Genomic DNA, 25,085 nt, shown 5'->3' with positions numbered 1-25,085 from the left:
CGTGTGTTACTTAAACAACAAAATCGGAGCAAAAATAAATATTTCTTCTATTACCATTGGACATGAGTTCTGCAGCAGCGTTATTTATAATTTAAAAAATATTTATTTGATAAAAATTTCATTTTCTACTTAAACATCTAAAGTATCTTCATTTAAATATTTAGATCTTATTTATGGATTATTTTTCTTGTGTTTTTTTCTACAGATTTCTGTTGTTGGCATACATACACACCTATGGATTAGACGAATTATTTCAAATTGGCATAGCATAGTCCCACGTAGTCATATTGTACCATGTAAACCAATTGCATAGATAGATGGATAATAAATACCCTGCCACTACTCAACCATTTTTCCGCATACACCCTGCGAATCCATTTAAATGAAGAAAATTTATTATTTTTTTGTTGTAGAAATGAAAACACAATCGATATATGACGTCTTGTACAAGACTTTTTCACAGCTGTTCATTTCCAGACATTTTATAGTATAATATAGGAATTGTAAAACGACTTTACACCATTGAATTTGTAGTGTAGAATTTTTGACTATTTATACACCAGTGTGTATGTATTATCTGTAGCATGTGGTTTGACATTTTTTTCCATTTGCTTGATACAACATAATTTATTCTAAAATGTGAAATAGTCATTACTACTACTATTATTATTTTTATTGTTAAAAATAATTTATTGCAGATTTTTAGTGTCTGAATGTGTGTCTGATCTTTTGCTAATTCTTTAAAATCAATCGCATTCTATGTAAAATAGTCTCAGTTTCATTTCTCATTTATCTAAATTGTTAATATTGTTATTTTACTTTCATTTTTAACTTGGTATATGTATCACACAAACTGGCTCATACAAATAACTATATTTGAATATTACAATGGGTCGCATTCATAGGAATTTATATTTTCCATTTAAATTCAAAAGAAAGAAAGAAGAAATTATCAATAGAAAACCTTCACAAATAATGTCCCACTAGTAACATCAAGCTCATTGTATTAACCAGTATTCGTCCTATTGTTTCTTAGGTAAAATTGATTATTGTTGATGTACATAAAACAGTCATAGACTCTTGTATCTAAATACGTTAATTGATAATAGTTTTATTCTTTTTACTACACCTAAGTACTTATTTAGTTATTGTATGAATTGCTCAAACAACTATCTTCCAGGCTTCGTCTTCTTCTTCTATCATATGTATGTATATTCCTCGTACAGTCTAGAAATTTGGTATGAATCAAATTTCACTTCATCTCAAGTCCATTGTCGACGCCATCTCAACTCTCCGACATTTTATTTTCGAAAATCAAAGTTGATGACAATTGATGTGATTAATGTATTGTTTCTAGAAGAATGCTAAATTAAATAAGTACAGATCATCCGATATGATGTGTATTTAAAACGATATTAGAGTCCTGAAATTAGGCTTGGCAGGATTTAGCCTAGTGAAAGCCTACAAAAATGATATGTAACAGAAATTATTGATAACGCATGCGGTGTGTCTGTATGGATAGTTTCGTTGCAGATTTTGTAAGCTAGACATATTAATATGCCAAAGCAAGGTAGTAAATAGCTTGATCTTGTTAGAGAGATATTCAAAACCCATTCATCTATTTTCACAGCATATTTAACGTTAATCTCGACACATTTTAATTATCTGAATTCTGCTCATTGCAAGTTGTGTTAACTTAAAGCAAACATTTGAATATCCACAACTCTGCGAGAAATGTTATTATCTGTCCATAAATCGATGCATAAAATAAAAGGGAATGTATTATTGCACTTCTATAGGAAGGATTCTTAGCATAATAGTGTTTAACTACAGGAAACCGTTGTAGAGACAATTTGATTGCAGCAATTCCCTCCCTCTAAATACTGACAACCTTTTGTTGAGCCCCTTCATTGTCGTCGTCGTCCTCGTCATCCGGACCAATCAATCCGCTACGGTCGTCATCGATTTGTATTTTCTGATGGGAGGGATTACGTGAATGTTTCTTATGGCTTGCGGATGAAGTGGCGGGTACCGCCGGTGTCGCCCCGGTGTTTTCGCCAAGATTTGAAGCAGTTGTACTGTTATTTAAGTCCTTGGAGTTGGTGCGACGATGTCTTAGAATACTTAAAGCTGTTGTATCATTACCTACGTTAGTGGAAGTGCTGCTGTTAATAGTAGAGCCGGGGGCGGTTTGAGCAATTCTTATATTAAGATCTTTCGAATTGTTGCGCGAATGACCTTGCGAGTCCAAGGCAGTGGTTAGCACCGCCTCATTTGTTTCATTGGAGTTCTTCAATTTATTTTCCATTACCACATTTTTGAGCAAATTTACGTTCTTTTTATTGTTGTGATGGTTATGATGACCTCGCAGAAACTCCGGATCAAATCTGATGTTGTTCGGCATGTATATCTGGTCATAGGAGTGGTTGCGCGAATGTTTTCGCACGAAATGACCACATCCAGTTGTCAGTTCATCTTCGTCTTCTTCATCTGCTTGCGGTTTTAGTTGATTTTGTATAAAGCGTATGCTGAAATTTGGATCATCCCGTGAACAGGAATTGGAGTGTGCTACCAATTTATGGCGGAACTCAGAATTAAGGTCACTTGAATTATTGCGGGAATGTGTGTGAAGTTTTTTCAAATTTTTGAATTTGGATGTTTCACAGGCGTCCATGGGATTGTTGGTGTTGGTATTGTGATCCTTGGCAAAACTTCGTATCATCTTCACATCACACGAAGCACTACGGAAGTGTTTCTTTGATTTTGTCTGGGGAATGTTTGGATTGTTGGCCGGCAATGTGTTACTGCATTTATCGTAACTATAAAATGGAAAGAGAAATCACACAAATAAATGGAAAAGTAGACAGAAAAACTATATCTCATAACTCATCAAAACTTCTCCTATAGTTTTTTTTTATTTCGACACCCAGTCTACAAATTGATATCCCTCTGGCCTTTTAAACGTTTATAATCGTGGCAAAGCATTACCTCTACAATTCAATATAATTGACCCTTATAGGCTAACCCTGTATTGATGTTTAAAAATGTCCACTAGTTTCCTTATTTACAGGAGGGGGACAAAAATGCATACATTTATACTGCTTTTCCCTTGTTATTTTTTATCAAACCATTTTCTTTTTAAATGGGTATTATTCCGAAAAAAATATTTGCTTACCCATATTCCAATTGAATTGTACGTGAATTATTACGAGAATGGCGATATGTATCGGATTTCAAAGCCAGCTCACCGCTATCATCATAATTCAAGTTGGATTCATTGACAGCCAGTTTTTCTTCAAACACTGCGATTAAAATTATAGATATGGTTATTTTAAAACCTTCTTACATATCTCAGCAGAAAATAAAAACTTACATTTGTCCAAGCTAATGATGGATCCTATTACTGGATCGCTTGGGTTCAATGGTTTTGTTTTGTCCAATTGCTTGCGGCGCCTAACGAGCCACCAATCTATGATGAATATCACCAGAGCTACTATTTTGACTGTTGCGCAAAGACCCACATATCTAGAAAGGTATTCGAATATTTTTACACTTTTATTCAAATAGAGGGGCCCACAATAACTTACTTGTAACGGAACTTTTCAATGTCGTAAATAAGACAACGGCCTCCTTTCTCGCCACACGAAGACTTCCACAAAAGGCAAGTGGAATCGATGAGATTGCCGAACAGAATCGGTGCTGGGATATAGCCAAACAAACGGAATATTACAAATTGCATCCCGAGAGCAAATGAGCGCTCCTCCTCGGACACGGAGCGCAGTACAATCATAAGAAGCGGCATTTGAGTGGCTGCCACAATAAATGTCATAAAGAAGAGTAGAATAAGGAACGGATAAATGTTGCGGCAGGGATTGGCACAAGGTCCGGCAGTGGCAACAGGAACTACAGTGACTTCTGCAAAGTTTTCATTGGCATTCAGGGCCTCTGCATGGCTGCCACCAGCTCCCATGTAAATGCTGCTAGAAATGTTGGCATGGACACCTGCGAAACAAATAAGTTACTCCAATCGAATGGATTTTTACCCAACATTCACTTACATGCGCAATTTGTGTAATTGGAACTGGACGAAAAGGCAGTGCATCCCGCATGACATGGGCTGAAATATGTCAGGCCATTATTGCCACACACAGGTTCAACATCACTGGTCAAACATTCACAACCAAAATTGCAGGCAGCCGTTAAATTTACTTGGAATGGTTCCAAGGTTCCATGCTTAGAGTTATTGTAGTAAGGCATGGTTGTGCCAGCCATCTTGAGATTGTCGCAGCCCAGAAAGAATAGCAGAGCATAACATCCCAAACAGATGATGTTGGATATCAAGACAAACGTAACTGCTCCTTTTGGTTTCAACTGGAATCTCTTAAGAACACACCCGCCAATAAAGATGCCAATGCACGCTCCTGGTATGGCAATAGATCCAGTGAAAACACTTGCCTGGCTTTTGCCGACACTGAATTGTGTTTCCAAATACTTGGGAAGAAATACCACAAAACCAGAAACTATCATCAATTCCATGCAGGCGCCTAGACATGTGACAATATAAACTGGATTGGTAACTAATCGAAGCATGGATTGGGGTATATCTGAAAATTTAAAAAAAAAAAAACTGTAGCTACAATCTTATTTTTTAGAGGCTTATATCATCATTACCTTTAATATCTTTGCCATAGCCCGTATCGACTTTGGGTTTTTCCGGTTCATCTTTGGGGGCCACCGATACAATTTCCTTTTTAACTCGACCAATTTCGTCAGTGGTTCGCGGTAGACTGTTTGAATTGTTTGGTATTGCTGGCTGCACGACAACAGAGGCTTTGCGAATTTTCTTCTTTTCGTGTGTGAGAACCTAAAACAAACAGGATCAGAAAAAAAAAAGAGAAATAAAATCTCATCTCTAACATATAGAAATGTTTTGAATGTGTGGTCCTATTTGTATTGGAGGTTGTAACAAAAATATTTATGATGAAGCTAATGTCACGAAATTCGATAAATAAGTTTATAATGAACCAAATTGATAAAACAAAATGTTTGTGGCTGTTAGTCCACATTTTAGCATAGCCCCTATATAATATTATCGTCCGATTTTTGGTATTATAATAATTATTATTATTATTACTAACCGATTTGTAAGTAATTTTGCATATTGATTTGTAAGTGTATATTCATGGGCAACCCAGTTTGAGGTCCGGCTCTATTTATGGATTTTAACGATTTTAGCAATATTCTTATACCAATGCCGTTATAAATTATAATAACAATGTTAAAATGTAATTTTCTAACCAATTTTGAAAACATTTGAAATTAGTTAATATAGAAATGTCAATTGAAAATATACAAATACACACAAGGAGAATAATTTTCCGGGGCAGATAGGGGAAGGTAGACGTTTTTTTTTTTCATCATAAACTAGACACTACACCCTGCATTGTAAAAAAATATGCAGAACGAAAAATACGGAGAAAAACTTACAGACAACATTTACTCAGTAAAAATTATTTAAAAAGCACAGCTGCTTTGTGGCCGATGCAAACATGTTTACAAATTTCGACAATAATTTTATTATTTTTCATTCCGTTTAAACATCTCTAAATTTTAGGCACATTTGCAATGGATAATCTTTGTAGTAAAAAATTATCTATACATGTTCACATTTTGGTATGGCGCCGACTTAACGGGTATGCTTTTGAACCGATCTCACTAGTATTTTTAGTTTTAAGTGCAACAACACGTTTGAATATTAAATCACTTTTTTATAAATATTTTTAACTCGTATTGGAGGGTTTTGAAAGTTCAGTCCTGGCGTTCAGTTCTTTTCAGGTAAAAAAATCATCGTTTATTATATCATTTAAGAACTTATTTTGCACTATGAAATTATGTATTTTTATTTGTTTTCTTTTTTTTTTAACAATTTAAAAATGTAACGCATATACAGGGTGATATGAAAAAACTGCAACCAACTTCAGACTGCTATCATTTCTAAGCCACTCGTCCGACAGCAGTTAAAATTATACCAGTGACAGCTCATCATATTGTTTAAAAGCGTAAAAAATAATTTTGGTGAGCCTTTTTCAGAAAAAACAAGTTATTCGTGATGGAATTCAGGCGTGATAGTGTGATTTCTTTATATTTGGCTTGAAAACCACAAGTGGCTATAGTTAGAGCATTCCAGCATATAAAAGTGAATAAATCTTTTGTGCCTCGGACCATTGCTAGTTACCGTGATACTGGTAGCATACCCCGACGTAGAAGGAAGTAACGAAGTAAAGAAACGAATTGATCGAAACCCGAGTCGCAGTGGCCGAAAAACGGCTCGTGAGCTGAACATATCGCAATATTCCATTCGGCAAATATTGAAAAATGAGCTCGGGGTAAAGCCATTGAAATTTCAAAAAGTGCAAGAATTTACACCGCAACAGAAAGAAAATAGACTCAAAAGAGCTAAAGAGTTTCTTGGCCGAAAGAGATGAACTGCCGAATTTGGTTTTCTCCGATGAGAAAACATTCGTTGTCCAGAAGTTTGTAAACAAACAAAATGATCGGTCTGCTGAAAATGTGCATCTTCGCTTGGCCACCAGAACTCAAGCGCGGGCCATGGTGATGGTGTGGGCCGCGATAACAGCCAATGGTCCTTCTCCGCTCGTATTAATCGACCGTGACATCAGAATAAATGCCGAATTTTATCGCGAAAATATTCTGGAGAGTGTATTAAAGCCTGGGGCACACAAACCTTTTGGCCGCAGACCTTGGACATTCCAACAGAACTCAGTACCATCTCACTTAGCACGCGCCACCAAGAATGGCTACAAAATTAGGTTCATCGCTTCATTTCCAGCGCACAATGGCCACCAAAATCTTCGGATTATTGTGTCTGAATATTTTGGAAAGCAAGGTTGGCATTTAAAAATACCAATGTGTCGATCACCTCAAGCAAGCGCTTCGCCGGGAATGGGCCAAAATACCGCAGAACAACATTCAGACAGCGTGTGACGGTTTCATTGGCCATAATTCATGCCAAAGGTGACCAATTCGAACAAATCTAAACCTATTCTTTATTCAATAATATTAAAAAAATGTAAAAATGACGGCGTTTGACTCTGTTGCATTTTTTTCTCACCCTGTATTGCCTTAACAGTAGTTTCTTGCTAAATTTTATGAAAGTTATCGTAAAAGATAATACTTTTTACAACATTTATACGCAAGAGAGACAACTCTTATTATTTTCATAAAATTATACAAAAACAATCTGTCTGGTGATTTTTTCTGCAGTAATTGTTTAAACTAACAAAAATATAGACGGAACTATCCTAAAATGTGTACATTCTTTACTTTCGTAGTTTGGATGTGTATAATGACACAATAATAAGTGTGTCTGTTTATTTGAAATCTTTTAACAATTGTTATCAAATTTTTCGAAAGAAGAAATTTAGACAGTTGTTTTACTGAGAGTTGCTGGATGCAACTGATAGAAATTTGTCCAGCAAGTTCTATCAAACTCAACTGGCTTTTATTTTCAAATTTGAAACCAGGGCCATCCGCTGCGTAAGTTTCGACTACAAATCATAGGTTAAAGTATAGACGCATTGTTTGTTCGTGGTTGTTTTCGTAGCTGATGTAATATTTACATCAGTTCTAGTTTTGGATATACAGCGACACCATTATATTGTCAAGGCATTTTTAGTAATAATTTGTCATGATAAAAACTGTTGATAAGCATTTGTGGAGTGAAGCGGATGGACACTTGCATTTGTCTCTTAAATTATTTATTTATTTATTTTTGAGCAATTACTTTTTACGGGTAAACAATTATTATTTTACATGAGATCCTGATATTAAAATACAAGCAGTTACAGATGTCAAATTAATTTCCCAATATAGTCAAGGGTCGTATCAATTACATGCGAATGCAACAGACTTATAAAATCTTCATTTTCAATGGGGTATTGTTAAATGATACAGAAGTAAAGCTCGAAATATTTTTATAATTTAGACATGCGTCAACATCACCGCGATATGTATCTTTTAATAAGGCTTTTAAATGTATATCAACAAAACCGTACATTGAGTTTGTAAAGCTCATAAATGCTTCAAATCATGCTGATGATCTTACAGAAAAATTTAGCGCTATCTGGTGGACTCTTTGCAAATAATTGTCTATGATGCTCTGTTCCAGAACTGCAAGAATGTAAAAAAGAATCTATTAGTTTTGCAATTTTCTTCGATTTCATAAAGGGAAAATCGGTTATCGTAGTAAAAATTTTTTAGATTCTTGGAGTTTTGGAACAAACTGCCTAGTACCTTGTTCCAAAAATCTGCAAGAATCTACTAGTTTTGCAATTTTTTCAACATCATATAGGGAAAATCCGTTATCGCAGTGAAAAGTTTTACATTCTTGTAATTCTGGAACAGACCCTGTGTAAAAACTTTTTATTTCGAGATGTCAAATTTCAATCGAATCTTAAAATGAATTTTTCTCGACACTGAGGTGTGCCACTTTTTAGGTAAATGAGCGAAATGTGTATTGACTACAACTTACCTTTGGAAATGAGAAAAATGGTATAGCAACTATGAGCAACAAAACTCCACACAGAAGAAAACCTCCCCACCACATACCAACCCAACGGCGATCACCCGGGTCTGTAAAGAATATAAAATATGAATACTGCAAAATTCTCTGAGTTTTAATGCAATTGATCTTACCAATCGAAATTATCGACGATGACAGCGAGTCCATGTGGAAAGACAGCAAATAGGCACCCAAAAGGAAACCTACCACAGGCCCAAAGGCAGCCATGCTGTACATGCAACCAATGTACATGGATGAACTTTCCGTTTTTACGTGATCGTCGACATAGGTCGTGCCCAATGTGAACAGAGGACTGCCACCACATCCTAAGAGCAGTTGAGCTATGACAAATAACAGTACAGGGCCAAATGTAGACAATTTGCCCTCAAGACAGTTGTCTTCTCTCAACGTGTGCGGTGCCAAGGGAGGATTTGAGAGACCACTAGACAGTCTGCCCAAATCCATGTCTTGATTTCGCACCAATGCACTGCGACAAATATTATCCGTAGTCTCATTGGCGATACTAACACCAGGATTGGGCTCGCCCGTAAAATGTGGAACCATAAATACCAAAGAGCCAATGCCCATAATGACTGCACCTGGTGTAGAGAAGACATGAGAGAGATTAGTTGTTTGGTGACAGTCACACATCAGGGTACTTACCAATGCCGATCCACACCGGTATATGACGTCTGCTTCCCAAATAGCTCACAAATATAACGGTAATCACATTGCCAATCTCATAACTGGACGCTATTAGACCAGAATAACTGGACGGTATTTCGAAACGCTTCTCAATGGTTGTTATCACCGAATTGATGTAGCCCGAACTCAATGCCTGCTGCAGGGTGACCAACATCGACAACAGCAACACAAAAATCTTGATGCGGGCGAACTTTTGTACGCCTCTTGGCCGGCACGCCATTATGCCACAGTCTTGGGATCGCAAGTCGTCGTCATCATCATTAAGGCCACAAGTTGCATTGTTACTTGCCACAGCGTAGGCATTTTGGTTTCCATGTAAATTGTTATGACTGTGGAGGGCATTTCCCAGAACAGCCGACGACTGACGGCTGTGACACCTAATCACCGAATCGGAGCAGGATGATGTTTTGGCTTGAAGATTTCGGGCATTATTCGTAAGTACTGTTGACATTGTTGTAGTTGCAGTGCTGCCGATAGGATTAGCTGAACCACTGGCCAGTACACTATCCTCGGCTAGATCAATGCTGCTGTCATCGCCGCTGTTTGTCTCGGAATAGAGGCCGGTCATTTGATACATTGACTCTTGCCGTCTGCAATGAGAATGGACATTATATAAATGAATGTGTATTTAGAAAAGAGGATGCATAATCTGAAAGCGTTTCAATTAATTTACAAGTTGTTATGCCCTCAGCTGTATGGCTTCACAGGGTGGTATTCACTCAAAATTTACATCGACAGTATAAAGATTATCTAGCCTAGCCTCCCCTTATCCAACAAGGTGGTGCGTACGAAAATGTACAAAAATTCAATTTTTACCTTCTGGGAACTTGTAAATAAAATCTCAAAATAAAAACTGTAAGCCGACCTTGTGAAAACCTACGCCACTCTAAAGTTTCTGTAAACCTGAAACCTCTTTGACTGGAATGAACGAATCCACAATTTTCCAATGTAAGGGGTATAAATAATGTATTAATTTCTAATTTATAGGTCGAATGTTGCCATTGTTACGGTCCTCAATAATAATAATACCTATACATTTCCGAAAGCCTAGATTTCTAGAAGAACATTCCAAGTATTTGATGCATATATCAGCGTTTGGTCAATTGTATTTTTGAAATAATAGCATATAGTACTGCAAAGGGATTATCTCGGGTTTGGAGCGGAGCCGTAGAATCAGATTCCTCACTATATGCCACGTCAATGAATGTGCCCTTTCACAAATTTGTGATTTCGCAGGGAAGAGGCTTTCGGATTTCCATACAAAGGTTATAGTCCATTTCTGCTGCTAAATATTATCCGATGATTCTACCCGTCATTTGGTCTATAACTGTGAACTCTATAACGAGGTCTTTTATAATACCCTCAACACATAATGCTGGAGAGTGTAAAAATCCGGTCAGAACGTGTCAGACGATCGTGCCGACAGCTGAAATAATCGTTCAAATCGCGAATACCTTTTTGCTTTAGGATATACAATATGTTTGTTTCCTTCAGGAGCGTAAACAAACAAATCGATAGGTCTGCCCTCACGTGAACATTTCACGTACGGCTGACAACGAGACAGCAGGAATATGCTAAATACGAAGAGTTTGCCCTTGGGATTTATTAATTGTCATAGCAAATTCCAACCGTACAGGAAACTGCAATCTTTTCAAGTTAAACGACAATTTTTAACCTATTGGAAGGATTCTGGGTAGCAATACATACCAAACTACATACATACTTCCCCGTTATAATCGTAGCCTCAGTTAAATTGTTGTAATTTTTTTTTAATGATAGCCTAGTGCCATAGTAAAGACGTTGTGGCTCTAGGCACCTTAATCAAATAATATCCGAATGTAACCGCTTTCAATATAAATTGACAAAATTTATTGTTATTTACTGTTCCGTATTTGGTGTATCAAATACAGGAAATCCGAAAAATATATATATGTAGGAACTATATCCAAATCTGAACCGATTTCAATATAATTGGACAAATTTATTTCCAAATTTCATTGATATTGGGGATACATAGCGTGTCTCGGGCATCAAATTAATGAAATCGATCTAAAATATATATGGTTATACCTCCCATCTGAACCGATTTCAATATAATTTGGCAAATTTATTTTTGTTCCGAGTTCCATTACACAGTTCAAATTTCATTGAAATTGAATATACATAGCGTGTTTGGTGCATCACATACATGAAATCGGCGAAAATGTATATGGGAGCTATATCCAAATCTGAACCGATTTCAATACAAGTAGTATGTCTGTAAATTTTCAGGAATAACAAACAAACAATCAAACGTATAAACAATTTCGTCTTTTATAGATATAGATTATGATTTCTTGGTGGTACCAAAAATATTGAGATGCGCGAAGTTTGAAATAAATCGGTGAATTGAAAAACGTTGTTTTAGAGCTAGAACCTTCACCATACTATGGAGGGTAACTCTTCGGAATACCCATGTTCGACCCATCCTATCCTTAATCAGTGTAAAATTCTAAGTCGATTTAGCGATGACCGTCTGTCTGCCTGTCGCTCAGTGTATCAAGAGATAGAAGGCACTCATGTGCATTTTATCAGTAGACAGGTGAAGTTCGTAAATGGGCCATGTTGGTCCACGTTTTCGTATATATAACTGTACCTCCCAATATTTGGTATTTTGACGATTTAGATCACATGTTCTAAGATAATTTATTAAAATTCAATACTTAGAGTTTGTAACGGGATCAAGCTCATGTGGCAGGACATTGTCTGTATAGGTTGACGTTTTCTTATAGCGCCCATATAAATGTACCTCCCGATATTCGGTATTTAGACGATTTAAGCCACATTCTCAAACGGAATTGTTTAAAATTTTGAGTTGACTCTCTTTGTTGGTTGTTAGATGGGCTTACTTGCCGACGTCGTATAGGCCATTAGATTTATCATGTTTCCATTGGAAACCTGACACGATCTGATCCATTCACACGGCACCATTCGTCATTCACAGTTAGAAGATTCATAAGTTCTTATTTTTTGTTTCCATTATTTTTTCGATAAATACTCTCATTTGTTTGCAGATGGGGCATATATTATCTTTATTCTGAGAGTAATTTGATTCGAACAATGTACAAATATGCATTTTCGCTCAGGAAATTTTGCGTGAAGAATTAAGTCGTTTTCCCATAGTTAAGGGTCGGTCAATCAACGAATAGAGGGCGAATCAAGTGCAGTGCAGAAACGCCACAACACAAAAGAAAAATAGAATTTGATTCAAAATACAGTTGTTGTTGGAAAAATCAAATCTTGTAATATGGATTGAAGACTTTGCCCACACACTATTCAAGCGCACACATATACGAAAGGATTCAGAGGGTATAAGGCTAGTTTTTAAGTTTTTCAATTTGACAGGTAATATGAGCGAATTGTTCCCTTTACTTTAACATAAAAAAGGTTGTTGAAAGCTTGTAATAAAGGTTCGTAGCAAACCAAGTTATGTCAGCAAACCAAGTTATGCTTGTTAACATTTGGCTGCCTAAAAGTATTCTCACCAATTTAGGTTTCGTTCACAAATCTTTGTTTGTCCAGTGCCAATTGATGGCGCTCTGTGTAACGGATACTCTAAACTTCTTGTCTGCCTTATTTGCCACTTTTGAGCCCCTACCACTATTCTCAATTCGGAGCCTCGGCATAGATCTGCGGTTTACACTGAATAGTCGAATATATGACATAATGCGTGTACTTTAATGATGGTTAAATTTATTTTCAAGTTTATTGAAGTCAACTAGAGTAGTTGGAGACAAATGGACAATACAATGGGGTCTTAATTTATGCTTGTAATTTAACGTTGATAATAGGTCTAAACTCATACACACACACACACACACACCCATACATATCCCTTAAGACATTAATTGTTACCAAACTCGCCTTCTTGGTCGGGAACCTGGCAAATGGACAGCAGTAATTCGTTTAATGGAAAATTTAAATGAACTGTAGTTTGGTTCGTCCAACAACGAAACACACGTTCACGTGCTTCCACCAAAACGACATGCACGAAATTCCAACGTTAAGGACAGTCTAAACGTTTTGTGGTTGGCAACAACGAAACACTGGCGGAGCCTAATTTCTTATCGTTTTACACATCACTGTCAACACACTGTCACGCTTGGGCTTCGAGCTGGCTGCGCGGAAGTCAATCGCCCGACTATTATCCGCGGTGTTCATGTTTATCCTGACACATTTAAAATACTGGCGAGCCCGGCTGTCGGTATCGTGTGACCGACCCTCAACAGAAGAGTTATTGATTTTACAACACGTCAATTATTTACAGAGGGTAATTGGCAGCCAGTGGGTAAACACTCGGCCGGTGATGGTCACCTACAATACTAAATGCGGGGGCCCTAATTTGGGGCATATGTACGAAGTTGTTTCCGAGCTTACCTGTGACCCTTGCGATGTGAACTAATGTTGCTATGAACGGCACAACTGCCATTCTCTGCGGCCGCATTGCAGGAACTGGCACATGCAACTTCCCCAGAATGGCCCAGATTGTCGCTGTACCGCCGGGAACTGTACGAAGGCCCCACATTGGCGTCTTGTTCGAACGAAGGATTCACGTACTGTTGGTCCGTGTTGCAACTGCAGTGGCCGGTCTTTTCCAGTTTCTTTCCGGTCATGATTACAGCATTCGTGTCACTGCCTCCAAACTGATGTGATGTTTTAGTTTCTCCAATACTCCAACTATAAATCTATAACATTTCCTGAAACGATTGCAAAAAAAAAAAAGAAAACAACAATCAAAATTACTTTGCTGCCATAGAAGTGGGTTTATTCGTGTCCGTTCTAGACTACAAAAACCCACAATTAATTAATAAAAATTAGTTTATATCGTATATGCATCATTACACAGTCGAATTGTTAATTTAATCTACAACTGCAAAAAAAGCATTGTTTTTTATTTTTTCCTTTCCTTTTTTATTTTATTTGAACAACCGCCATGACAACTAGACGATAACAAATCTACGAGTAGCTGTTAGCGTTTTGCATGCATCTAATTGCCCAGACTGACATGTGGAGTTTGTCATTGCATTTGGGCTCGACCCTAGAGAGGCCCCGTGGCACCAAAAGTCAATTAAACCATGTCACTGTGATTGCCAGTGGACGGACTCTGTGTCCCGAATGCCTTGTTATTTACTGGCAGGCAATGTTTCCCACTCCCGGCGAATGGGACCCACAGACACACGCCCACATGGGAATTTGTTTAATTGCTTCTGTGCGTTACAAAGGCTACGTATGTATGACTGTCAGTCGGTCTGTCTGTCAGTCAGTATATGGACGCCAATGATATGTATCGCCGATAATTGGCTCTAAACTCATTAAATTACTTTTTGACTATTGTTAGGAGTGAAAAAAAAAGAAAATATATTTTCGTGCAAATGAATGACGGTGTAGTGATGCAAAATTTCAAGTGTTTTTGTTCCCAAATTGAGTCCCATTGAATTGAAGGACAGAGTTTAATGTTCCAAACAAATCCAAGCAATAAAATCATTAACCCGGACAGAGACTATCAAATCACGATGTTTTAATTCAAGATAACGCAACCTGTCACTTGTTACAAACTAAAAAGAATGCCGCAAGAAGTTCGGAAATTGTCAAGAAGTAGCCAAACACGAAATGTTATTCAACTTCAGCAATCTGATCACCTCCGTAGTTTCTCATTGGCATTCAAATCCAGGCTTGAAGACCAGCTTAACACTGATTTCTAACCGCCGACAAGGGGTGGTGGTTGTTTTTCGACACATAGCGCAATGTGTAATGAATTTAAAATTAGTTCGTTGATCGCCAGCAAAATCAATTTTCTAGAATCTAGATGAACATTTATTTAATAATTGTTCAGAAATTCTCGAACCTAGATAAAACTCGCAATAACGTAATAACAAGCAAAAACTTAAAAAGTTATATAAAATTACAATCTTACAACTTGGTCTAGAAAATGTACCCAAAAACACTAGCTGTTAGGAAGTAATGTTGTAATGAATACAATAACCTTAAAAGAGGAGGCCCGTAAGAACCAAACCTTATATTTCGAATGATTTTTTAAATAGTCCGATTGTGTATTCCAACATCTTGGCCATGGTAAAATTTTGAGGGTCTCATTGCACAAAGGATTATTTACTTACAAATCCATTGAACATCAGAAATGGGATACATGTTTTCAATGAAATTAAATTTGACAGGGCAAATTACGGAAAATGCAGAGCTGGATATTACTATTACTATTCGACATGAAGTTACCCTGATTTAATTGCACCATGAGGAATTCGTTCATTCCAGGCCAAAGGGTTTCAGATCTACAGAAACTGTACCGTAAATTATAGTGTATCCCATGATCGGCCCGACCGACGGCTACATTCAGCCGTTGCTTACTTGTTTTCAATTGTTATCTTTTGACAGAAGAATTTGGACATTGAGCCTCATATACTCCTTTACAAGTAAAAACAAGCCCTGGTCGAACTTCTAATACCCTCCACCATTGAGTAAAGAAAACATTTTTATGCAAAATTTCTGAATTCTAACGTGTTTCACTTTAAACTACAACTCCAGCAAGATCGGTAGGAGAATGGTTGGAGCAGTTACATGGGAGCCATACTTAAACGGGAGTCTGTATAGACAATTTTATACTACAACGACTGCAATCTATTGCGAGTCATAAATACCAAATTTTACATAATTTCGTAGGTAAATGTGACCAGGATGACTAGGATGCTGGTTGTAGAACCCATTATGAAAAATCAAAATCTATTAGGAAATGTGGCTTAAATCGTCAATATACCGAATTTATGATGAAACCGTTATATGTGCGCTGTAGGAAAACGTGAACCTAGATATTCAATGTTCTGCCACCGGAACTACAACTAATTACGAACTATAAATACCAATTCTTAGACAAATCAGTAGAAAAATGTTGGTAAAACCATCAAAATACCGAATATCGGAAGGTATCGACAACGTGCACCTAAATGTACAATGTTCCTCCATCGGAGTTCCCATTACGAACTACAAATATCTTTTTTAGACAAATCCGTTTAAAAATGTGGCAAAAGTCATCAAAATACCGAATATCGGTAGGTACGCCTATATGGGGGCTATACGAAAACGTGGATCTATACACGCAATGTTCCGCCACTAGAGCTAGAATCCATAACGAACTACAAATACCAAATTTTAGATAAATTGATGGAAATATGTGACTAAAACTATCTAAATTCCGAATATCACGAGATACCGTAATCGAGGGCTTTCCCAAAACATTGACCGATATAGCTCATTTTCAATACTAACCATCCTAGACAGTATGCAAACTACTGTGCCAAATTTTTAAGCTCTACGTCAAATAATGCGAGCTGTATGCGAACAATCGGACATCGTTAAATCGGCTTAGAATTTTATGCTGGTGATGAAACATATATACTGTATGGGGTCTATGATGCACATTTAGAGGTGTTACAGACGAAATGACAAATTTAATGAATCCTTCTTTCCAAGGTGGAGGTGTCTGAACGAACCGTGGAATGACATCGGCTTTAGAAAAGATTTCAATATCGATTCACGTTCTAAACAAAAACTTCTATTTCGTCAAGCTGGAATGTTCATATTTAAATTACATTCAGTCGGAATATTCTCGATATCGAATGCGAGAAATTGGCCTGAGGCTTTGATCCTTGCTTTGATCACGGTAAGATTAAGAAGGTAAAGTCATTGCAAATAAGTATACCCATCTCTGCATTTCTGTAATTTACTTTGTCAAAGTTCACTGCATAGAAAATAAAATACCATCTCTGATTTGTGTATGCACGATAAATTTATAAATAAACATTTTAACAATGAGAAGATGTTGTCAAATGAATAATTTTGAAAATTTTCTAAACATACGAGTATGATTGCATGACTTAACCTTCCTAATTCTACCATGTCATGTCCTATCGTTGAGAATATCCGAAATGATTTCTGATTTCATTTATAACGAAATATAACGAAATGGATTCCATACCTAAACGTGGATCTTAATAGACATTTATTCTGCAGCACGCTTTCTCATCTATTGTGAGCTTCAAATACCAAATTTGAAACATTTCCGTCGAAAATATATGCGAGAGCTACAGGAAATCCTGGGCCGATATAGACAATGTTCGGTAACCGTTGGTAGAACATATACAAACCCTAAATACCAAATTAAAAAAAATGCCCATAAATGTGACAAAAAAAAAACATCAAAACGCCGAATATCTCCAATATCTTCTTCACTATGGTCTGATATCCCCACGTAATGGTAGCTCCTAATATTCGGAATTTTTCCACCAATTTGTCTAAAAGTTGGTATTTATAATTCGCTATGGGTTCTAGCTCAAGTGGCTGAACATTATATATGTCCATGTTTTCGTATAGCCTCAATATAAGAGTATCTCCCGATATTCGGTATTTTGTCTTTAATAGGTTCCAGCTTCGGTGGAAGAGCATTGGTTATATAGGTTTACGTTTTCGCATAGCCCCGATATTGGTTATTTCGATAGTTGTATGCACGTTTTTCTATGGATTTTTTCTAAAAATTGGTATTTGTAGTTAAATATCTATGTCCACGTTTTCGGTACCTTCGGATATTCGGTATTTTAACGAGTTAAACCACATTTTTCAATTGAATTGTGTGATATTTGGTCTTTGTACTTCATACCACCAGTGTCAAAATATTGTCCACATTTGTCTACGTTTTCCATACAACGGTTCGGTTTTTATACCCTACACCACATAGTGGTAAGGGTATTATGTCTTTGTGCATTTGTTTGTAACATGGAGAAGGAAACGAGATAGACCCATAGTTACTTTTGAGAACCTTCATAGAATCACTTTCTGAGTCGATTTATGCATGTCCGTCCGTCTGTCCGTCCGTCCGTCCGTCCGTCTGTCCATGTATTCTTGTGAACAAAATGCAGGTCGCATTTATTATCCGATTGAGATGAAATTTTCCAAACAATATTTTTTTGGCCCAAGGACGAACCCTATTGAAATTGGTGAGAATCGGATCAAATTTAGATATAGCTCCCATATATATCTTCATCCGATTTCGGGTTAAATGTGCACCAAATATCCACTATCAGTCCAAATTACCTGAATTTTGGCACACCCAACCGAGTTCGGCCTAGAAGCAAGTATATCAAATTTGGAGAAAATCGGTTCAGATATAGCTATAGCTCCCATATATATCTTTCATCCGATTTGATCTTTAAGTTCCTCACATTCCTACTATGCACTCCACAACCGTGATATTTGGTACCAGGTATTAGATGGAGCACAGAAATAGCTGTTTTAAATTTTATTGAAATCGGTTCAGATTTGGATATAGCTCCCATATATATCTTCATCCGATTTCGGGTTAATTGACCACCAAACGACCAATATCAGCCCAAATGGCCCGAATTTTGGCACATGTGACCGAGATTAGCCTTAAAGCAAATACAACAAATTTGGAGAAAATCGGTTCAGATATAGCTATAGCTCCCATATATATCTTTCATCCGATTTGGTGTTTAAGCCTCTCACATTCGTAATATGCACTCCACAAGAATGATATTTGGTACCAGATATAAGATGCAGCCCAGAAATAGATGTTTGTAATTTTATCGAGATCGGTTCAGATTTGGATATAGCTCCCATATATATCTTCATCCGATTTCGGGTTAATTGTGCACCAAATGGCCGATATAAGTCCAAATGGACTGAATTTTAGTACATCGGACTAAATTCAGCCTAGAAGCAAGTATATCAAATTTAGTGAAAATCGGTTCAGATATAAATATAGCAACCATATATATGTTTCATCCGATTTAGAATTTTAGTCCCATACATTCGTAATATTCACTCCACAACCGTGATATTTGGTACCAGGTATTAGATGGAGCACAGGAATAGCTGTTTTAAATTTTATCGAAATCGGTTCAGATTTGGATATAGCTCTCATATATATCTTCATCCGATTTCGGGTTAAATGTGCACAAAATGGTCAATATCAGCCCAAATCACCAGTCTAGAAGAAGAAGAAGAATACGTAAAATTTGGAGAAACCCGGTTCAGAGATAGCTATAGTTCGTAAAATGCACGATAGAATTAGATAGATTTTGATTTTGTACCAAATATCTCATAGAGCTCTGAAATGCCCTGTATAAACCTTTTTACGAGAGCTCTACTAAATATGCATAGTGGTGTTGGGTATCATATAGTCGGCCCCGCCCGACTTTTGAGCTTTCCTTACTGGTTGAAACTTGATATATAGACCGATAGATCCTAGTCACATTTACCCACGAAATTATGTCAAAGTTGGTATTTAAGACTCGCAATATAAAATTGTATAATATTGTCTATATAGGCCCCCGCTTTTGTACGGGGCAATCTCCCACCGATCTTACTGGAGTTTGTAGTTTAAATCCACATGTGTTCTTTACCTAATGGTGGAGGGTACTAAAAGTTCGGGCCGGTCGAATCTAATGTCTTTTTACTTCTTAATGTTGCAATGAAAATGTATAATAGTTTACATCCCACCCTAATGTTAACAACAATTGTTAGTTGGGAAATCTTATGAAGACGTTGTACCAGACAAACATGCATTTGAAATGAATTGGAGCGTACAAGGTATTCAATTTCCTTTCTTTTCCGCAACATAACCGCCGCGGCGATACATCTTTGCACAGCTCAAAGCGGTTAGCATGCATCGCAGAGGCCTCCCTAAAGAAGCTCTTTATGTTTCGCAGTAGTGGAGCATAATAAAGACGAATAAATGCCTTGCCAAATATTTAACTGGGCCAGCCACAGCAACACGAGTAGATATGGAATTTATAACAAGGCAGTCTATGCGGTTTAATGGCCATCAGTTGAGATAGATCAGCTATAATGAGTGTGATAAACGATTAAACTTTCACTGAAGGAAAACTGAAGGCCAGTGTATGATGGCAATCAAAAGATGGTCCATTAAGCTCATCCTTGGGGATAGTCACAATAAATAGATAAATTCGCCATTCTATTTTAACGCATTTAAAGTGGTTATCTTGATGTCACGAATATTTTCCGAATCTGATACTGAAAATTTGATACAACGGACTTGTTACGGCAAATGTTGAAGTTAATGTAAGTTGTACAACAAAAAGAAGCGGCTGAATGCGAAAACCGAATAATTTACAAAATAAAATCAAATAAAAACCTAGTTGTTATTTTCGAGACCCCCCGCCATAACCGGGAACATCAAATGCTAGCTTAAAAGTAAATAGAACAAACAAATACCATTGACGGCACTTTATTCGAATTAAAAACATTCTCGAACATCCAAAAACGAGGCGAGGTGTGCGACATTATATTCTGTTCGTAATTGCTTTGTGTTTCCAGTTGTGAATTAAAAACAACAACAGGAACCCTATAGTCTAGAAAAAAAAAAGTTACATGAAAAATAGTCTCCGAAACATATTCACAGTACATTGTTAAAACACATCCGAAAAAGTATTTTTTTTCTTTTGAGCTTATATTAGTCGTTAAGCTCCAAGAGCTTAACGATTTTTATATCCTCCACCAAATCATGGAATTATTATTACGTCGAATTATTCGCCGTAGACCCTCGAATTACACACAGTGTCCAAATTTAGAATGCGTAACGGAATTTAAAACAAAAAAAATTTGCCAAATTATATTGAAATCGGTTCAGATTTGGATATAGCTCCCATACCATATATATTTTCGGACGATTTCATATATTTGATACACCAAACACGATACGTATGTCCGATTCCAATGAAATTCGGTATGAGTGACTAAATTAGGTACAAAAATAAATTTGTCAAATTATATTGAAATCGACTCAGATTTGGATATAGCTCCCATATATATTTTCGGCCGATTTTACATATTTGATGCACCCAACACGATGTGTACGTCCGATTCCAAAGAAATTCGGACAGAGGGACGAAATCTGGTACCAAAAAATTTCTAAATTATATTGAAATCGGTTGAGGTTTCGGTATATCTCCCGTATATATGTTTCGGCCAATTTCATGTATGTTATGCACCAAATTCAGAATGTGTGGCGGAATTTGGTTAGAATAATAAATTTGATGAATATATTAGAAATCGTTTCAGATTTGTATATAGTTCCCATACATATTTTCGGCCGACTTAACATATTTGATGGACACCTCGCGATATGTATGTCCGATTCCAAAGAAATTCGGTCAGAGGGACGAAATCTGGTACCAAAAAAAATTTACAAATTATATTGAAATCGGTTGAGATTTGGGTATAACTCCCATATTTATTTCGGCCGATTTCATATATGTTATGCACCAAACACGATATATATGACCGATTCCAATGAAACTCAGAATGTGTGGCGGAATTTGGATACAATAATTAATTTGACAAATTAATTGGAAATCGGTTAATATTTGGATATATATATATCCAAATATATATTTTCGGCTGATTTCACGTAATTGACGCACAAATTTCAATGAAATATGGAATGTGTGACGGAATTTGCTGTAAAAGTGTATAGCAGTAGTAGTATATATTCGTTTTTAAAATCTTGAAGTCATATAAAATCAAAAGGGGTACGAAGCGCACCGGGTTCAGCTAGTATATGTATATTTGTCGTTTAACCAAGAACTTTTGATCCCTAACATCGCGTTTTTTCCCGAAATATGTAAAAAGAAATAAAATTTTCCAAGCCACGCGGTCTTATCATTAGTTCAGTTGGAAATATCCAAATACAAGTTCTTTGCAATAATTGACAAAAAATAAGTATTTCATAATTTACGCTTGTAGATATCCCAACATACCAAAATGGCTTGAGAATAATATTACGACAAGCTATGAACATAAATAAGCCTTAAGACTGAGAAAATCTTGACAAAACATTAAAAAATGTTTGTGTTAGAAATATAGAATAATCAAAAATGAACCCTTATTTATAAACTTATACTTGTATTTGTAGAATAAGCTTACACTGAAAGAAAAATGCTTCGTTGTATCAATGAACCAGTTTCATTGATTTTTTTTTCATTGATGCAATGAAAAGCTACATTAATATAATAAAATTTTGTTCATGCAATGAAAACTTACGTTGATTTAAAATTCAATGATTTTTGGTTTCATTGAATATATGAAACGGATTTCATTAATGTTACGAAACGACTTATTTTTACAAAATTCAGTAACAAAAGTGAATATAGAAATGTTGCATAACCGCGCTGTCTGATACAAACAAGTACGCAACCATAGTATTTATATTTTGAGGGAAAATTGTGATATTTGTCATATTTACATTTGTGCACCAATTTAATGTATCAGTTTCATGAAATGAATGAAAGGTTACAATATGAAGTTCATTCCAAGCCCAACAAGGCGACCTGCATTTTGTTTATAAAAATACGTGGGCCGACGGTCAGACACTGACATTCATAAACCGACTCAGAATTTGATTTTATAAAGAAAGTTTCACGTATTTCTACCGGTTACAAACAAAGGCGTAACGACAAAATACCCTCTACCACAGTGTGGTGTAGGTATTAAGAAATAAAAAACAGCAATATTAAGCCGCACCGAAATTTTAATAACCTCCACTATTTTGAAGGATATCGAAAAATTTTAAAAATCCTTCGAATTATACCACATAAATGAAAACTTTTATATGGGGCATACGAAGATCTCGACCTGGAAAAGTATTTTTTGTCATAGGCTGTAATACGAATTTCGAATTTCAAATACGAAATTTGAAGCAATTCCATTGAAAAATGTTCCGACACAGGAGCTACAACCCATTACGAATTACAAATACCAATTTCTGGACAAATCTGTAGAAAAATAATCAAATGAAGAATATCATTACAAGTTAATAAAACTTTTTTTCATTCATTCAATGAACCTCTACATTGGTTCAAAATCAATCACAAATTTCATTGACGGAAGGTAGGAATTCATTTATGATATGAAGATTTTTCTTTCAGTGTACGAAAGTAATATATTAAGCTTATTTTGTAATAGCATAAAATATGTCTGGCTTTCTTTTCTATTATTTGAGCTTCTGCATCTCCTTCACTAATACTACACTTCTATTGAATTTCTGTAACTTTTTCGTGACTCCAATCTGAAATGAAATTCGAATAATATATACCGCAGATTCCCAGATTTATTATTCATCATTACCTTAAGAATTCGGTTGAATATATTTGTATTCCTATGTAAGTAACCAAACTGATCGAGTATTGCCCGACTTTGAACCGAAAGTTAATGGAGTGATTAACATATTGGATGAAATTCTGAAGTTTTAGCTGACTTTCGAAACGAGGTCGGACCGAATTCGCATGGATATCCATGGGATATTCGGAAGGGAAATTAGAGTTGACAGTCCGAACTAAGAAGTAAAATCGTGCGCATTTCTGATTTTCTAATAGATTTCGGACTAAATTCAGAAGAATGGCCTTATGAAGTTCTGATGTACATATTAACAACTGTCATTATGCAGTGAGGAATGCATAAAAGTCAAAGAAATTTCGGTGTGAATTTGCGACTAAAACACCCAAAAAAAAAAAACTTTCTCGCATTTTAACTTAATATTGGAAACATTTTGCACGATATGATGTAACATGTTACGCATTTGTCGTACCTTGACTTTACCTTATTCAACTCCCTTCTTGTCCATTAATCTCTTTATTTAGTTTCCGTAAACTTTACTCGCCTTTTGACGAACTAATTAAGCCTAATAAACGCCATCAAAGCTAAAAGAATTACATAAAGTAACATCGTGGCTATCCTCTCTCTCTCTCTCTCTAAAAATTTCTGATAAATAAGATCATCTCGAAAGAGAATTAAATAAAATAATCCACTCTCTTTTACTAGTTCTAGCATTAAAAAATGTAACATAATAACATTATCCAGTCGAATGACATCGATTTTCTACTCCAAGTTCGTATTTGTATTTGCCAATGAGAATGGAAATGCAATGCGGCTCCAAATGGCTCCAATGCATTGGCGAGATTAAATTCTTTGTTTGTTTATTTTTTGCCATGCCCAATTCCTTTCGAAACAGTTCTTTGTGATTCCTTGACAAATGTTCGCCCATAGTCTTACAATGGCAATGGAAGCCAATACAATGGGATTTCCGCACGTAACTGTTTACAATAAAGGCATTCATCGGCATATAAGGACATTACATTGTACTCTCTGACATTGTTCGCGCGCACACACACACACCTCTTTTTTCTGTTATGAAAAGCTTCACTCAGATGAAAAAAAAAACAAATATTCGGTGGTTGCATTTAAGGGAGGTCACAGGTGAGCCAATGATTCAAGCTGTAACCATGACATTCCATTTGCAAGGCATTTCTCGTTCCGACTACAAATGCATAGAAATTGAAAAAAAAAAAAAAAACAGCAGTCAAATCTTGTCCTTCATAGGCTTTCTTAAAAAAAATGGAAAACGTGCTGAAATATTCATCCTTCCACATTTTGGCACTTTGCATGTCTCGGCGAAGTAGTGAGGAGTGTTAAATCAATCAATCAATGCTATTGCATATTATAAGAAAATTAAACAATTTTTATGGGCCAACGGAACAGTGAAGTCCTTAACAAGGAGCCATGAGTAGCAAGATAGAAATGTAATAACCTTCATATGAAATCGCATTTTTACGTCACTGTTTTAGGATATAATAAGGAAATCAAACTTAATGGGTAGCCGAATAATGAAATCCTCAAAAAGGGGTTGTGAATAGAAACGAGACAATATGCAGTTGTA

At 36.1% G+C, this 25,085-nt stretch overlaps 1 protein-coding gene across 9 annotated transcripts in view; it reads right to left on the bottom strand.

Moving 5' to 3' along the window:
- Nucleotides 1-433: 433 nt before the first annotated feature.
- The window catches only part of LOC101891010 (solute carrier organic anion transporter family member 5A1), a 68,537-nt gene continuing 43,885 nt past the window's right edge, over nucleotides 434-25,085 (bottom strand). For 8 of the 9 annotated variants that reach the window (XM_059128296.1, XM_059128297.1, XM_059128293.1 and 5 more), the window contains 10 exons: nucleotides 13,703-14,022; nucleotides 9,245-9,876; nucleotides 8,716-9,180; nucleotides 8,552-8,652; nucleotides 4,672-4,864; nucleotides 4,059-4,604; nucleotides 3,588-4,002; nucleotides 3,374-3,525; nucleotides 3,176-3,302; nucleotides 434-2,819 (listed from right to left, as the gene is read on the bottom strand). In XM_059128296.1, coding sequence (XP_058984279.1) covers nucleotides 1,877-2,819; nucleotides 3,176-3,302; nucleotides 3,374-3,525; nucleotides 3,588-4,002; nucleotides 4,059-4,604; nucleotides 4,672-4,864; nucleotides 8,552-8,652; nucleotides 8,716-9,180; nucleotides 9,245-9,876; nucleotides 13,703-13,938 — 3,810 coding nt within the window. In that variant the 5' untranslated portion in view covers nucleotides 13,939-14,022 and the 3' untranslated portion in view covers nucleotides 434-1,876. Of the gene's footprint in view, nucleotides 2,820-3,175; nucleotides 3,303-3,373; nucleotides 3,526-3,587; nucleotides 4,003-4,058; nucleotides 4,605-4,671; nucleotides 4,865-8,551; nucleotides 8,653-8,715; nucleotides 9,181-9,244; nucleotides 9,877-13,189; nucleotides 13,528-13,702; nucleotides 14,023-25,085 lie in introns of those variants that run through there. The other variant, XM_059128298.1, reaches the window with a different exon arrangement.

This window comes from Musca domestica, unplaced genomic scaffold (assembly GCF_030504385.1).
Source record: "Musca domestica strain aabys unplaced genomic scaffold, Musca_domestica.polishedcontigs.V.1.1 5, whole genome shotgun sequence".
Taxonomy (NCBI): Eukaryota; Metazoa; Arthropoda; class Insecta; order Diptera; family Muscidae; genus Musca; species Musca domestica.
This window is presented reverse-complemented; position numbering and strand designations above follow the sequence as displayed.